The sequence below is a fragment of the Vigna umbellata genome, chromosome 10, assembly GCF_029865625.1.
Source record: "Vigna umbellata cultivar VRB3 chromosome 10, Vumbellata_1.0, whole genome shotgun sequence".
Lineage (NCBI taxonomy): Eukaryota > Viridiplantae > Streptophyta > Magnoliopsida > Fabales > Fabaceae > Vigna > Vigna umbellata.
The window spans coordinates 6,335,301-6,351,687 of record NC_142174.1 but is presented as its reverse complement, the minus strand read 5'-3'; the positions used below and the strand labels follow the sequence as shown (position 1 = coordinate 6,351,687).

Genomic DNA, 16,387 nt, shown 5'->3' with positions numbered 1-16,387 from the left:
TTTTTAGTTTTGAGAATAAAAATTATTAAAATACCCTTAACCTTAAAACTTAGAATTCATAATATATAAGGATATTTTTGTCTACTAAAACCCGGTACACATTGCTAAAATGTACCAACTGAAAAACAGGCATACGCGCGTTAGCAAACCCCTATATATATATATATATATATATATATATATATATATATATATATAAACTTACGGATTTTATGAGAAGTGGGAATTTCATTTTTTCAATTTCTTTTCGTACCCTTCCATGCTAAAAATAGAAATCATTCCAATGTCTTCTATATGAATTGCTAGAATTAAATAATATGTTTTTATTTTCAGATAAAAAAGAAGTTTTTTTTATAAATATTTTTTTGTTTTTTATTTTCTTAATATTCTTTTAAGCAAGATTTCACGTGTTCGGGTAGAGAAAAAAAGGTAAACATTTTTTTAATAATTTCTTTTTACAACTTTTTTATAACGTGATAGATGGATAGTGTTCTGTTTGAGATAAATTGACCTTGACACATATTCTATTATCAAAAACTTATTTAAAAAAAATTATTAACACTAGAAAAAAAATATGAGTAGAACTAAAACTAAAGAAATAGAAGCAACTAATATTTAAAAACAAAAAACAAAAAACTGCGGCGATGTTCATGGCCGCTGTGTTTTCTGTAGTCTGTGTGCTGTCCGAAACCACTGTCAGTTTTTTTATTTATAAGCGTGTGTGATTTTTGTAGTTTTTTCATAATCGTTATCACTTAACCAACACTTTTGGATGACATATTGGCAATAGTCATCACAAATAAAAAAGCTGCCAATAGATAAGATAAACAACTAGGAGCTTTGTCACTGCACTAAACCACCACTTATATAAATAACATACCTTATACAACTTTCTTCATATAAAAAAACTAGGTTATCCATTTGGAAATACATTGGAGTTTCAAATAAAGAAAGAAATTCAGCAACAGCAATGGGTTCTCTTATGGCAGGATGGGACTCTCCAACCTTAGATCCTGAATCAGGTACCCATAATAAAAAGTACTGTCTTATGCACGTGACGTGATTTCTAACTAGGCTTCTTATTTTTAACTGTTTCAGCTACAATAGAGAGGAATCGATCGCTCACCAAAGAAGAAATTAATGCTTTCTGGACAGCAAAGAAAGAGACAGAGTTAGAACACCTCAGAGCTATTTCCAAATTATCTCAGACTATTCAGGTTTCACTTCTACATTAACGTTCATTTTCACCTCTCAAATTTACCCCTTCTTTATAACTGTCAGAGATTTAAATATTAAAAGCCTAGTTTAATTTTAAGTTTATGATGGATAATGGACAGCCTCATTCTCACAAGTCTTTAGGCATCATCAATGTTGACGAAAACAGTTTGGAGCAGCTTATGAACAAAAATTGCTGGTAAATTAAATGCCGGTTTTTGTAGACTTTTTTTCTTCTTATAAACAGAAAATTATACATCTTACACTATGGTATCGACACTCTCAATTTGCAAACAGAATTACATTAGCAAGTTTAATAAAATTAAAAAGTATCTTGATAATATATATATATATATAATAAGAACCTAATTAATTACTATTATGGATCCCATTAATTTAGATTATGTGAGTAAATTAATGTTAGTAAGTGATTTGTGTGAGTGCAGGTGGACTAAGAGCAGGTGGGCATTTCTGAATGAACCACCATTGATGGAAGCTTCTTCCAACAAGTATGTTTCACAGTTTGACGTGGCTAAGTTGGGATCATCGAAAACTAATAGCAGAAATGGAATTAGGGCGTGACATGAATATTTGCCGATGTTACCTATGTACTGTATATGAGTAGTGCCGTCTGTTTTGTCGTAAGAACTGTATATGTACGGTTTGTTTGTATATAATATTGTTTTACTTTCTGGTTAAGGAAAAGCTGGCTTGTTTCTTTGGTGCCGGATAAGGAATAATATATACTGATTTATCGGATATAAACCTCAAGGAGCTATTATAATATCTGCTGAACTCTTTTTTTTTTTGTCATTTTATTAACTTACTTATTTTTTAGTATTTTTCTAATTTAAAATATTACTTTTTTTCAAATATATATTATTTAAAAAATCATTATAGACTCACTATAATAATTATAATAAAATAATATTAATAATGTTATTATTTGTACTATAATAAATTATTACTAATGATGATATTGATTATTTTTATAATAAATAATAATAATATATTATTATATTAGTAACAAATGTATTTTTATAATAAGATACTACCATAATAATTATAATATTGTTATATTAATTTTATTATTATTGTGACTAATATTTTATTGCATATATATATATATATATATATATATATATATATATATATCTAAATAATAACCAAAATTAATAAACATTTAATAATATATTAATTATAGTAATTATGATACTAAAGCAAGTATTTACAGTATTATTATTCTAAAACTATTATTTTAAATGTATGGGGTTAAGTGTATACTTGAAGTAATTTTTTTTTCTTATACTCCAATCCATCAGGTGTATTGTTAAAGATATTCCAAGTGACTTCATATTCAATCAATTAAACAATTAATAATGTAATAAATACGTCATAAAATTCAACAATCATATATATATATATATATATATATATATATATATATATATATATATATATATATATAAGTTTTTCTTGTAGTTTTTTATCAAGGTTGTCCTAATCACAATCTAATTCTATTATTGACATGTTTAAAATAGGTAGATGATTAGTTAATTCTGATTAATACAGATCGATTTCCTTTCAGCTCAGACGATCGATTTGACGTAGTTTGATTGGTATGTAGTACATATACAATACATAGGCCCCTAAAGTCTTGAGCTTCGACTAAGTTAACATGTGAAAAGAATTTTTTAATACGATTGTTGACGATGAAAGATTGTGTTGCTTCATGAATCACATTGATGTCTCATTAATTGTTATATGCATTTGGCTCATCTTAGAAAATATGACTATCAGGTAAGAGATATGCGTTAGTGATGAAGATTCAGCTCATATTCAAAAATATGATTGTCGGGTAAGAGATATGACTGTTAGTAAGGAAGAATTGTGTTGCCTCGTTAAACATGTTATTAAATTGATGCCGAATACGAAATGTCGACTGTCCTTTGCTATTTGATGGTGTCAAATCTAACTATTGTTCGAGAATTTCTATATATAGCGGCCAAGTGATCCTCGTGAAATTTCATCTCCAATATATCATGATATAGTATGGTCTATTTAATTAGCATTTAATTAAAATTATTACCTATGTCAAATTTTCATTGGTCCACGTGGAAGGATACTTGTTCATATCATATCCAATAGTCTCACATCGTTCGGGAGTCGAGCCTAAAACAATTTAAATATTCCTTCTTCATTCTACCTTTCGAGACATCTTTCAAAGACAAAAACATGACAAACAAGGCTCTAAAGAGACAATACCTCAAATGTATAGTGATTGACCCTAACGATGTCACTCAGTAGATTTGGGAAAGATGCCCAATCATTCCTCTTAGACTTTAACTGGGAAGCTTATGTTCTTACCACACCCTATAATCTTAATGAACTTGAGAACAAAACAATACTAAAGAGTGATATTATGTTAACACCATAAAAAACAAAATAGATACATTATAGTCCAAAATTTATAACAATATATTTTTTAATTTTAAATTTTGATATACATAATTATATATTATTATTAAAATGAATGTCAACTAGTTGTAAAAGGGTGTCAAATATTGTTTTTCTAAATACAAAATAAATAAAAATCTATTAAACCATACATGGACACGTGCAATAATTTCCACAATTACAATTTTCATGTTCTAGACTTTAGCTAAAGTTACGTTGAGTTTTGTTACTGTGAGAAATTACAAACAATAGTAAACTTAATGGTCTCTTATATACTATTTTCATTGACGGTAATGTGATTATAGTTTGAATAACGAGTTCTTGTACGTAACAGAGATAAAACTTATATTATGTGAACACAATGATGTGAATATTTAGCGAGAATAAAATATATTAATGGACCTACCCGTTAGTCGAAGTAGGGTCTCTCTTTTTCTCATTAGAGGGTCCAAATTTTGTGGAGGCATTTTCTGATTTGATGAAGTTCTTGAGGTCAAAATTTGTGATAGTAGGTGAAGTGATAGAGGTAGTGGAGTCCTTGTTAGAAAGCACAGGGCAAACTGGTCGATAACTTGGTGATTTTATATACAGGTGCATTTCAGACAGTGTAAGTTGGAATGTATTTTTCTATTTAAAAATGTTTTTTTCGATTATACACTCTAAGATATAATTTTTTTTAATTGCATTTCAGATTTTGTAATTAGAAAAAGTATTTTCTAAGTTGAAAATGTGTTTTGAATTACATTTTTTAGAATGTATTTTAAAAATACCATTCAGAATAAGTGTTTGAGAAGCTTTTTTCCTTCCTCGCTTCTACTTTTTTCTTTTCTTTTTTTATTTCTTTTTTCTTTTTTTTTCCTGTTAAAAATAATTTTAATATGAATTTAAATTTCATATTAATATAAATAATAAGATTAAATATTATATAAAGAATATTAATAAATTCAATGTTTCAAAGTTAGAAGTGACTTGAATCTTATATCATATAATTTCGCTTAAAGGAAGAGAAAAAATCATATTCCGAGGACTGGGAGAAGAAGTAGAAATGCATACAGTAGAGGGATAGATAGTGGAATAAAAAATTTATGAGGGTGCATAGAGGTGCAGGAAGAAGTCACTTAGATCTGGTTGACTATATTACAGTAAGTTGTTAATATGGTGTTTGGATTAGATGCATTTAAAAGAAAATTTGTATCTAATCTAATTTTTTAATTTATCATTTAATTGGTTTTGCCAAATTTTGATGTGTCTGTTTTAAGATGATATGTTTTTTCTTTAAATTTTTGTCACAATTTTAGTTTTTGAGTAAATAATAAATAAATGATAAAGTACATAATAAATATAAAATAACATATTTAAATTATGTATTATTATATAACTAATAATAATGCAAGATCAAATATATATATATATATATATATATATATATATATATATATAATAAAAAGTTATAATTATAGTTATTTATCTACACTTTTATATAAAAGAATTTTCTTTTTGACATTCACAGTTATTTTTTAATTTTATCCTTTAAATATTTTTTTTATAAATCAAAATAATTATTATATTAAATTTATTTTTTTAATGACTATTTTTCTAAAATTTAATCATTTTTTATTTAATTATTTTTTAAATTTAATCATTTTTTAATTATAAAATTACCTACAAACTAAATAAAAATTATTTACAGTAAAACTACAAAATTTATTTTAATTTTATAAATATAATAATAATAATAAATGATTTTATTCTTTTTTATTATCACAAAAGTATGACATTACATAAGCACGTGTTTTCACTAATGCATCTTCATTGAAATATTTAGTAACAAATTTGTTTAATCAAACTTTTTTCTTTTAACAGTTGTATGATAAATTCACAAAAATGCAAAAATAAGTAAAATACAATAGTGTCTAGTTATAAATTTATGAATAATAAAAAAAAGAAAATATATATATATATATATATATATATATATATATATATATATATATATAAGTTTAAATTATATTGAATTAAATAAATTTCAAAATCAAATTTGTATCGTAGGATATTTTTGGTCAACCATATCATAGACAATCAACAAGTTTGAATAGTCACTAAATAGGTTGTCCGACCATAAACCAATTTAGATAGTTAATAAGTGGTTTAGAGTTAAGCCATTAAGCTGATCAATCACCAAACACATATTGACATACCAACCTTATTGGCCATCCCACATCCTGGAATATAGCTACCTAGTATGAATTCACCAACCAAACCGGTTGGTCATTCAGGAGCTTGAGTAGTCAAGTACCAACTTAGGACATTAAACTTGGCCAACTATCAAACAAGTTGGACACCCATTCACATGCTCGAATAAGTCGACCTTGAATTGAACTTATCGACATAAATATAACATAATAAATTAAAATCAAAACTTATTAACTTAATATAAAAGTAGAATTGATCACAATAAGTAAATTAATGTTAATAAAAAGTCATACCACAAAACCTATAAATAAATATTTAAAATGAGAAAATAGATTGCATGTATTAAATGCTGCATTAATTATTATTTATTAAACGTTAAATTGATTTTCACATCAAAATACTTACAAATGTTTCGATTAATTTGCATATGCAATACACTATTTATGAGACAACATTTACACCTTAAACAACATATGATATTCTTAATTAATACACTTTTGACGGGAAATCTGACGATTATTTAACAACAAAACTCTTATTAGATATTTGTGACTCTTTGACTCAATATATAAGTTTAATGAAACCTATAGGGAGACAAAATATAAAAGTTATTTAAGAACTTTCTCATCATCTGGTCGTGATATCAATTGCACAATGTATAAAAAAGGTTCTTCAAAGACAGAACATAATAAAATTATATTATCCTAATTAATTTAATGTTATCGAATTGTATAACAAATAGATATTTTTATGATAAATTAGAATTATAATTAAATTATAATTTTTGTATAAATTTTAAGTATTTTTAATTAATTTTTATTGATATTATTTATTTATTAATTATTTTTATTTTTATTTTTAAGAAAGTATCTCCTATTTATTTTTTTCTATTAAATAAGTGATATAATTATTATTTTATTCTACAATCTTACTTAATCATTCTAACTATGACATTTTGTGGTTTGATTGACTACACACAGTACGACTTCACTACAAACCATAAAAATTATAGTGGAGAGATAAGTAAATTATCAATATAACAGCTACATCACTCAATAAATAAAAAATTAAGCAGTAAAATTTGATTAAAAAATTCAAAATTTTGAATACTTAATATTTAAAAAAAATTAAAAGATATTTAAATTTATAAGATAATTAACCTTTAATTAATACTCAATGGTAATTTTTATTCTACATTTTAAAATATATTATCATTATTATTAAATATACAATAAGAAATATTATAATTCTCTATTTTTTTAATAATCTAAATAATTTTTTTCACCTATTTTTTTTAAATGATATATCATGGCCAGTTATTGTGTCACATTCTTATCCTTATGTAAACACGTTTTCCTTTGATCCTTAAACCGTCCACATACATTGAATCCGAGAAACCTGTTTTCCTTCTAGAAGATACTGGACCCTCCAAGAAACAAACTCCTATTGGAAGTTGAAACCAAAGTTAACCACTGAAAATTAAATATTTTCAAAATATGGTTGTTTAGACTTTTGAAAGGTATTTAAATTCCGAATCATTCTTATCTTCATTTTATTTTTTTAGAATACTCCTTTATCATCAATTTGCAAGAAATTCAATTATTGTCATTTATCTTAAATAATTCATGTGATTTGTTTGCTTTAATTATTATTTAAAATAGAATATATCATATAAAGATGAAATTGGTGGTTTATTCACATGAAAATAAAAGGTTGAAGTAGTTCTTTAGATTATTACCAAAAGAAACCATGTACTTACATGTATAAATTAAATCAAATGACTTCATAACATGGTTTGAAGAGAATCGTTTGGTGGTTCAAACAATTTAAAATCTTTATAAAATTATTTTATTTAGTTCGATTCTCTATTTTATATTCATGTGCAATTCATTTAAAGACTAAACTGTTTAAGAAAACCTTTGTGTTTGAGTTTTGTATATCTCTAATTTAAAACCCTTTGTTTTATTAACTTTTATATTTAAAATATGTAAAATTTAAATTAGATATTTAAACTTTTAGTTTAACATAGAAATAGCTAGAATCATTTTCAAATTATCCTGTAATATTTTAACCTCTTCAGTTCTCTTACCAAGTCCTGCACCCTATTAAATTTCTTTGAACTAAAATATTGAAATTGTTAGTCAATGAAGACTTGGAATAACCCTCTCCTGCAAGCTGTCAAACATTGTCTTTTCTTGCGGGTTGGTTGCTGTGTACCATTTTCAATTTAACTTAACTTTTATTTTTGTTATTTTGAAGATACTGTTGATGTATTTGTTAGGTATATTTACACAGAAACTCATTAATATATATTATAAAAGTATATACTTTTTTTCTGCATTATAACACAGTGTATATATTATATTATATTCGTAGAGTGTTAAGGCCGAAATTTATGAATATTGAAATGAATAGTGGCATTCCACCAACTCCAAGTGAGGACTAAAACTCACCAACTTCTTTTGCTTTGAAATTAAGATTTCAAGGATGATCACCACTGGAGAATGAAAACCAAAACTAGTTTAGTCATCATTTTAGCTCAATGAAAAAGATACCCTAATTGTTATTAAGATGGGAGACAGATATAGGAAAAATTATAGATGTCAATAAATTCAAGAATAATTTTTACATTAAATTACTCGCTTTAGTATTTTTTCCTCATGGGAGGACTTTTTTTTGTTAAATTTTATCATTTTTATTCTTAATACAATCAAATAAGAAAAAAAGTATATGTATATCTTTTAATTTTTTATACTCTTCCAATACTTAATAAAAACATAATGCTTTTATTTTTCTAATTGATTCATTATATATTATTCTATAATTTAAAGAAAAAAAATATTATTTTATTGGCGTTGAAGGGTTGTTATGTGCGGAGTAACATCACCTATGATAATATTTTTCTCATATTCTTTCCCATTAACTCGATACCTTCATTTAAAAGTAAGAAAAGTATGCATAATATTAAGTTCCATTGACTTGTTATTTACTAAAAATAAATATAAAAGACTAGTATAATCTAAAACGAATTTGACATCCTACTCACTCCATGTGCAGCGTGTTTGAACAGTTTTTCTCCCCAACTTCAGATTTTTAACCAGTGGTCAAGCATAAAAGTAATTATATTTAACTTTAGAAAGAGAAAAGAATTAAAATCAAAATATTTTATTTTACGGGGACCAGGTTGATTTTTATTTTTGAAAAAATAGTTATTTTTATGAACTGAAAAATCATAATTTATATTTTATTATGAAAATGCTTGACTTTTTCATGGGTAGACCCCCAAAGCCGTGGAAAAAGTGATTTTTGGAAGTATGACTGTATTGGAAAGAGAGGGGTAACAAGGTAATTTTTAGGGTGCTGGTTTGCTATTAAACAAGGGTGAGGGAGCACAAGGCATACTGCAAAACAGAGTAGAAAGTAAAGGTGTAGAGTGAGCTTTAGAAGTGGTTGAAAATGGCTGAGAAAAGCAAGATTCTGATCATCGGAGGCACCGGCTACATCGGTAAACATATTGTGGAAGCAAGCGCAAAGGCTGGGCATCCAACTTTTGCTCTGGTGAGGGAATCAACCGTCTCTGACCCCGCCAAGGCTGAACTCATCAACCATTTTAAGGCTTTGGGTGTTAATCTGGTCCATGTAAGACATCATCTTTCATTCTCCGTTTAACTTCACTTGTGTGCAGGTGGATGCTCATGAAGAGCGAGTATAATATTTGATTAGTTAACCACCGTTTGATTTGACAATGGCAGGGGGATCTGTATGATCATGAAACCTTGCTGAAAGCCGTAAAGCAGGTAGATGTGGTCATTTCCACCGTGGGTCACTTGCAACTTGCCGATCAGGTCAAGATCATCGCTGCCATTAAGGAGGCTGGCAACATTAAGGTTTTTTTCTCCTCACTCCAATCCTCTAGATCCTGTTTGTTTATTTGGACTTTGATTCGAATATACGTTCCTGTAGAATTTCATCCTTAGCATATGAATCTTTCATGTTATAATTAACAAACTTTTAATAAGCGTATTAGGAAGATAAAACCAGAGTAGGAAAATATCTCGCTAATTTGTTTAACAAAAATAGAATGAATTACTGGTGAATCATGTAGAGTAGTTTTGAAGGTTGATTTTTGTTAACCGAGTGTGTTATGATTTTTGAATTGGCAGAGGTTTTTCCCTTCTGAATTCGGGAACGACGTGGATCGTGTGCATGCAGTGGAGCCAGCAAAATCTGCGTTCGAAGTCAAAGTCCAAATTCGGCGTGCCGTTGAAGCAGAAGGAATCCCCCATACGTTCGTTGCCAGCAACTACTTTGCCGGCTACTTTCTGCCAACGTTAGCTCAACCAGGAGTCTTCGCTCCACCTCCACCTAAAGACAAAGTCATTATCTTCGGCGATGGAAATCCTAAAGGTAACTCATGTAAATAAATTCTAGTACGACCAGCACATATCGAATGTCATTAGTTGTTAATTAACGTGTACGTTTTTCTTGAACACTTGCAGCTATTTTCAACAAGGAAGAGGACATTGGAACCTACACCATCAGAGCCGTGGATGACCCTAGGACGTTGAACAAGATTCTCTACCTCAGGCCCGCTCAGAACATTTACTCATTCAACGAGCTTGTGGCCTTGTGGGAGAAGAAGATTGGGAAGACCCTCGAAAAGGTTTATGTGCCAGAGGAGAAGCTTCTCAAGGACATTGAAGGTATGTTAAATATAAATGCGCAAAATTTGAACCTTGATCTATGGTATTCATTTACTGATATCCCCTTTTGTTGCAGAGTCTCCTATTCCAATCAATGTGATATTATCAATCAACCACTCTGTGTTCGTGAAGGGTGACCACACCAACTTTGAGATCGAGCCCTCTTTTGGGGTTGAGGCTTCTGAGTTGTACCCCGATGTCAAGTACACCACCGTGGAAGAATTCCTTAGTCAGTTCGCTTGAGAATTAAAACAAGAAAGATGCACTTAGTTGTTGATTTGGCCTCTGCTACTTGTTGCTGCTATTTTGCTTTGTAAAACTGTTGATTAATGTTTTACCATGTATTATCCCCTGATCTAAAAAGAGGGAAGAGAGTGCAAGATTGGGTTTTATGTCAAATGCTTTTTCATACTTTTCAATAACTACTTCAGTAGCTCAAAAATAATAAATACTTACGACATGCATGCGCTAACTACCGTCTTTCTGCCTCTCTGCTTTTGCTCTTTCTGGTGGCTAACAGTAACAGTAGGATAGTGCAAAACTAATATAGATTAGTGAAATTTCTCGTGTAAGATTATAAAAATATCGTTATTAAGAGAGAAAATTTTCAATATCTCTCTTGATATGAGAAAAAGAATTTTACTCTCTTTGTAATACAAATAACTCACCTGCAAAATAGAAGAAACATTTTTGAGAATTTTCAGATATTCTCTCATGGATGCAATGTTAAAACTAATCAAATGCCTTGCTGTTTATGGTCAAAAGTTTTGATTCTGTTTTATGTAACAAAACTAATTTTATTATCATACAGCAAAACGACAAATTACATCCATTTAATACGGTCAAATAATAATATTTTGATTATAATTATATTATTTTTTATTTAAAATCATAATATATAATTATATTATTAAAAGTAGTGTCAATGAATAGCTTTTATAATCCGTGTCAAACTAACTTTTTCTTTCATTATTTCACACTATCACAATTTCTTATTTTAAAACTATTTTTGTGAATATCACTTTATTCGTTGATAGCTTTTCTTGCATGTTATAAGTGAGCATGATAACATATAAAAACCGAGAGTCGTGTCTGTTAAACATAAATTTAATTTATTTCTGTAAAGCAAAGGCTGTATTTTTTAAAGATTTATTTTTCTTTTTTCCCAATAGACCTATAAGGAACAGCAATAGTTTCATGTTTTTTTTTTAAATTAATTTGAATATTATAAAATCCTTTTATAATATTTTCTATGGTAAGTATTAAAATTAGAAATATACATAAAAAGATATCAGTATTACTCTACTTAATGTTGAATTTAATTCAGTCGCGAAATCTAAATGAAAATCTCCTGGTTGCGTTGCTAAAGTGAATAGGTTCATTCAATGAATCATCAGTGTGGCAGATATCACTCATAAATTGCAAATCGAATGTAGTTTTTGTCAGTTCATTGTTAATGCACCAATCACTCATAAATTCCCATAGCCCATAGGAAGCAATCTGGTGGTCCTTCTGGAGAAAATCAATTCGCAATGTACCTGTTATGCGAAGCTAGTCATGATGGCGTCAAGCAGACGTCAGACACAAACGAACGTGCTTTTTAAGTCAATAAATTCTAAATATATCAGCGTTTAGATAGTCAGATGGTGAATCAATTAACAGTGTGGAATAATTTGTGATACGAAATTGATGATATTGGTGAAAATAAATTAAACTTGTGAGTGTGATTTGGGCAAAGAAATTGAGTACATGACCATACCCTGTCATTAGAGTAGCAGACAGGGCTCGTTTGTTCTAGTCCTTTTAAGTAAGACACATGCTCTCAAGCATGAATTCTGGTGACTGTTAGTTACCAAAATTGATACTTTTCTCTTTCAATTATCCAAAATCATGCCAAGGATGCTTGAACAGAAATTGAAAGTGTCATCGATGAGCACACAAGCTTCAGTATTACGCTGTAGTTAGCAAACTTTTACAATTATGTACTGAAAACCGTATTTCTATTTTGGTGAGGGAAGGAACAATTAATTCGGCAAAAAGTGTCACGGTGTGCTCAATTGTGATCAAAGTACAAACATTTGATTCAGAAACAGGATAATAGTTTCTCTAAATGAAACTAACTGCATTAATCGGTGCAAGTACAGAATTTGTTGATTACCCCTTTTAGTTTTATAAAATGCTATTGCTCATGATGGTATGATAGACACTTCCTATCGTTTCATAACTTCATAAACAGAATTTCCCTAACATATAAAATTTTCCAATGGGATTACTTGGTCTTGGGACCAGCCTTTGCGAAAGAACCAAATTATATCAATTTAGAATCATGGTATGAACATATGTAGATATCTACAATGTAACTATGTAATGAATTAATTCTGTTTCTCACCAACTTAAATCGTTCTTCTTCCACAAGGTTTGAGGACACAACAATCTGAGATCCAAAGCCTGCAAAGCAGAACCGAGTAGTTGTTTATCTGATATCTGTTTGCTTGACTTTGAAGTGTATTGTTCTGGGAGAAGAGAGAGTAAGCACATCATGGGTTGTATTGTGTTTAAGAGTACGATTCTGATGTAAGAGTGACACATTTGGAGTAACTCTTGCAGTAGTTGGTAATGGTTCTGGAGCTGGTGCTAATTCCTCTTCAAACTTGGCTGGCTTTGATGCTGTTTCTATGATATAATTTTCTGTGTGCACAATCATTCTTCCTAGTTTCACTCCCTCAGTTATATTTCCTGTAAAATTGACATAGACAGTGAAGAGAATAAAAACTACTTAATTTGTAATCACTTTTAAGGAGTGAGGAAAAAAAAAGCAGTTACTTAAAGGGTCTTTACCGTTTGATTGGAGGTCTGCCTTTGAATTCTCTGACAAAAGAATGAGTGTGGGAGTGATCATTGTAAGGAAAGCCCAGAAGACGAAAATTGGAACGAGAGTTCTGTCACCCATTTGTTGGGAAAACTAGACGAATTTAATGCAGCTCTTAAGTATGGTTTACAGCAGAAGAAGTTTTGGGTGTGAGGGAGAAGAGGATAGGCGTTGAATACGATGGTTGTGCCTTCATGAAATTAGCTGGCCATGTTTAAACCAAATAGCTATCAGAATAATGGACTAAATGAATAATACAAACTCAATGTGATTGAATTTTTATTATTAGCATATAAACTAAGTCAAGTTTTAACAACTAAACTAGTGATTTGGTTTCGCGGTTGTTGGATGGTTGTTGTTATTATTACAGCAATTGATCTGTCTGGTTATAGAATATATCAGCATCCGTCGTGGCTTGGTACAATTGGCACACCGGTTCTAGCCATCTATCATTGTCCACAAATAAAAATCTAAGATACAAAGAAAATTTTATAAAAGTGGGAATTTTTATAATACCATAAAGCTTGTAAAATAAAATAAAATGTAAATGGTTTAAATTCATATATTATGATAGAATCCATTTAAAATAAGATTCATGTTGTAAGAGTTTCTAAGTGGTAGATGTTATACTTCTTTTTCACATACATTATTTTAGACAAATTTTATGTATGGGTGTAACTACTTGCTGAGTACTAAGTTGTCGCCGCCACCTTCCTCAAAAGAAATTTTGGCAGCTTACAAAGTGATATTCTTTGTTTTGTCATAGGTGGCAATGTGGCTTCTCTGGCCAAAACTGAATATTTTTTTCAATCATTATCTTTCTAATTCTCAAGCCTGCAATAGTAGAAATTGTTTATGTAGAGACAGGAAGTAGGAATCAAAATTTTCACACCCAACTCAACAAGCTGAAAAAGCCCAACCCAGTTAGTTATGGGCCAGGCCCATTTTGTTATAGTGATGGAAACCCCAAAATGCCCTCTCCATGAAACATGGATACTCTACTCTTCCATTTTGGTTGGGAGTGGAAGCGTAAGCAGCGAGCAGTAGTGGAAATGGGAACCCTTGGGAGAGCGATCTACAGCGTTGGTTTCTGGATTCGCGAGACTGGACAGGCCATTGATCGTCTCGGTTCCCGCCTTCAGGGCGGTTACTTTTTCCAAGAGCAGCGTTTGTCTCTTTCCCCTTTTCTTTTTCTTCTTTCCCATGCCCTAATTTCTGCCATATTATAATCACGTTACATTCTATGATCACTTTTCATGATTCCAGACTTATTTTCTTCTTTTCCACTTAGATTCGACCAGGCAGTGACTTAGCCAATTAATTGTATTCTCTGTCGTGATCAGTGTCTAGGCATCGAACTCTGATGAACATATTTGATAAGGCTCCTGTTGTTGATAAGGATGTATTTGTTGCGCCAAGTGCCTCCGTCATTGGAGACGTTCATGTTGGAAGAGGATCATCCATTTGGTATGGATGTGTCTTGAGAGGTAAGCTATCCCATTGGATAATTCATGTGTCCCAACATTTCGTGGATATTCTTTTCTTCTCTGTCATTTCTGAACAGATTTCGTGTTCTGTGATCTTTTAATGTAAATTCAACGTGACATGTTTTGCTTTTTATTCGCTGTTGATATGTGTTAATCGTGTGCCAAATTTATTTTATGAATAGGTGATGTTAACAGCATCAGAGTTGGAAGTGGAACTAACATACAGGATAACTCTCTGGTGCATGTTGCAAAGTCAAATTTAAGTGGGAAGGTCTTGCCTACAGTTATTGGGGACAATGTCACTGTGGGTGAGGAACATTTTTGTAACGATAAAGAATGGTGCAGTGTTCCGTTCTTAATGGGAATTGATGTTTTTACTGAACAGGTCATAGTGCTGTTTTACATGGTTGTACTGTTGAGGACGAGGCTTTTGTTGGTATGGGTGCCGTATTACTTGATGGAGTAGTTGTTGAGAAAAATGCCATGGTTGCTGCTGGAGCCCTTGTGAGGCAGAATACAAGGATACCTTCTGGGGAGGTATGTCTGTGCGTGTTTACTTTTTGCTACACCCATTCAAAAATAGAGTATTAGGTTAGGCTTTTGGTCATGTTAGACTAATTCTTTTTGGGGATTGATTCCATTGTTGAGTTAGTAGACTGTACCACCGGTCTGGGGCAAGGAGGACCAATTACAATTTGGTGTTTATTTATTTATCATCGTGTTAGATTTTTTTTTTTTGGAGTTTCTGGGGATTGAGTTGAATTTCTAAGCACTGTCATGTAGGAAATGTTACTTTATCAGCTGATAGAAATCATCTTTGGTATGATTTGAGTTGTTATTTTTTTAAAGTCAACATACTTACCATATATGATGATTTATGACGGGATGACAATGTAAAAATCTTATCAGTGTATGTGTTATTTACTCTCTTATTTTTTTCTTTTTAATTTAATCCACATGTTCTGTGATATATAACTTATAAGTATCTAAATGGTCAAAATCAGCATATGTACTACTATTTACTCTATTTTTTTAAGTTTTTTAGTTTTCTTTTTAATTTAATCCATATATTCTGTGATATAAGTAAATTGCAATGATCATAGAGTTTGTCTATTTATCTGCATAGTCTCTATCTATTCATCTAGTCTAGACATTATTTCCAACGCCAAACCGTTTGTAACACTCCTTTTAACTTGGATAGAACCTTGTCTCAATATCTGCTTCTTACTTTTCCAAGAGACATTATTTCAACTGGTAGATATACATACCTTGTAGTAGAAGAATATCCTATCAAATGGAGACTCTACCCATTCTGCATCACAATACTCAGCAATGTGGGTGCTTCATTTATTTCATACAATATTCCTTGTCCTAGAGCCTAGAATATTCTAGAAAAATGCATTTGATGGGTACAATAGAATAAGGAACTTCATCATCGAGAGATGCAGAAAGCATAAGGTTTA

At 30.0% G+C, this 16,387-nt stretch overlaps 4 protein-coding genes across 4 annotated transcripts; 3 read left to right on the top strand and 1 right to left on the bottom strand.

Annotated features, from left to right (window-relative positions):
- The first annotated feature begins 878 nt into the window (after positions 1-878).
- On the top strand, positions 879-2,002 carry LOC148191743 (uncharacterized). The gene is made up of 4 exons (XM_088101038.1): positions 879-1,022; positions 1,099-1,217; positions 1,338-1,414; positions 1,662-2,002. The coding sequence occupies exons 1-4, from the start codon at positions 971-973 to the stop codon at positions 1,795-1,797; spliced, it is 384 nt and encodes a 127-aa protein (XP_087957164.1). The 5' UTR covers positions 879-970; the 3' UTR covers positions 1,798-2,002.
- A 7,255-nt stretch (positions 2,003-9,257) lies between these two features.
- Positions 9,258-11,040, top strand: LOC124829051 (phenylcoumaran benzylic ether reductase Betv6). Its single transcript, XM_047302491.2, has 5 exons — positions 9,258-9,504; positions 9,618-9,752; positions 10,029-10,272; positions 10,365-10,568; positions 10,645-11,040. The coding sequence occupies exons 1-5, from the start codon at positions 9,322-9,324 to the stop codon at positions 10,809-10,811; spliced, it is 933 nt and encodes a 310-aa protein (XP_047158447.1). The 5' UTR covers positions 9,258-9,321; the 3' UTR covers positions 10,812-11,040.
- A 1,744-nt stretch (positions 11,041-12,784) lies between these two features.
- LOC124829053 (uncharacterized) lies at positions 12,785-13,672 on the bottom strand. The gene is made up of 2 exons (XM_047302492.2): positions 13,407-13,672; positions 12,785-13,304 (listed from the first exon to the last, which is right to left on the bottom strand). The coding sequence occupies exons 1-2, from the start codon at positions 13,516-13,518 to the stop codon at positions 13,042-13,044; spliced, it is 375 nt and encodes a 124-aa protein (XP_047158448.1). The 5' UTR covers positions 13,519-13,672; the 3' UTR covers positions 12,785-13,041.
- Positions 13,673-14,426: 754 nt separating this feature from the next.
- LOC148191742 (gamma carbonic anhydrase 1, mitochondrial-like) lies at positions 14,427-15,530 on the top strand. Its single transcript, XM_088100741.1, has 4 exons — positions 14,427-14,604; positions 14,781-14,924; positions 15,107-15,232; positions 15,310-15,530. Exons 1-4 carry the CDS (start codon positions 14,427-14,429, stop codon positions 15,513-15,515), a joined length of 654 nt encoding a protein of 217 aa, XP_087956867.1. The 3' UTR covers positions 15,516-15,530.
- The last annotated feature ends 857 nt before the right edge of the window (positions 15,531-16,387 follow it).

What these genes read in the sequence shown, in the direction of transcription:
- LOC148191743 (XM_088101038.1), top strand. Translation starts at nt 971, where the DNA reads ATGGGTTCTCTTATGGCAGGATGGGACTCTCCAACCTTAGATCCTGAA. An exon ending in AACCTTAGATCCTGAATCAG is followed by an intron (nt 1,023 to 1,098) that starts GTACCCATAATA and finishes TAACTGTTTCAG; the next exon opens with CTACAATAGAGAGGAATCGA. An exon ending in AATTATCTCAGACTATTCAG is followed by an intron (nt 1,218 to 1,337) that starts GTTTCACTTCTA and finishes GATAATGGACAG; the next exon opens with CCTCATTCTCACAAGTCTTT.
- LOC124829051 (XM_047302491.2), top strand. Translation starts at nt 9,322, where the DNA reads ATGGCTGAGAAAAGCAAGATTCTGATCATCGGAGGCACCGGCTACATC. An exon ending in AGGAGGCTGGCAACATTAAG is followed by an intron (nt 9,753 to 10,028) that starts GTTTTTTTCTCC and finishes TTGAATTGGCAG; the next exon opens with AGGTTTTTCCCTTCTGAATT. An exon ending in CGGCGATGGAAATCCTAAAG is followed by an intron (nt 10,273 to 10,364) that starts GTAACTCATGTA and finishes GAACACTTGCAG; the next exon opens with CTATTTTCAACAAGGAAGAG.
- LOC124829053 (XM_047302492.2), bottom strand. Translation starts at nt 13,518, where the DNA reads ATGGGTGACAGAACTCTCGTTCCAATTTTCGTCTTCTGGGCTTTCCTT. An exon ending in GGCAGACCTCCAATCAAACG is followed by an intron (nt 13,305 to 13,406) that starts GTAAAGACCCTT and finishes TCAATTTTACAG; the next exon opens with GAAATATAACTGAGGGAGTG.
- LOC148191742 (XM_088100741.1), top strand. Translation starts at nt 14,427, where the DNA reads ATGGATACTCTACTCTTCCATTTTGGTTGGGAGTGGAAGCGTAAGCAG. An exon ending in GTATGGATGTGTCTTGAGAG is followed by an intron (nt 14,925 to 15,106) that starts GTAAGCTATCCC and finishes TTTTATGAATAG; the next exon opens with GTGATGTTAACAGCATCAGA. An exon ending in TGGGGACAATGTCACTGTGG is followed by an intron (nt 15,233 to 15,309) that starts GTGAGGAACATT and finishes TTTACTGAACAG; the next exon opens with GTCATAGTGCTGTTTTACAT.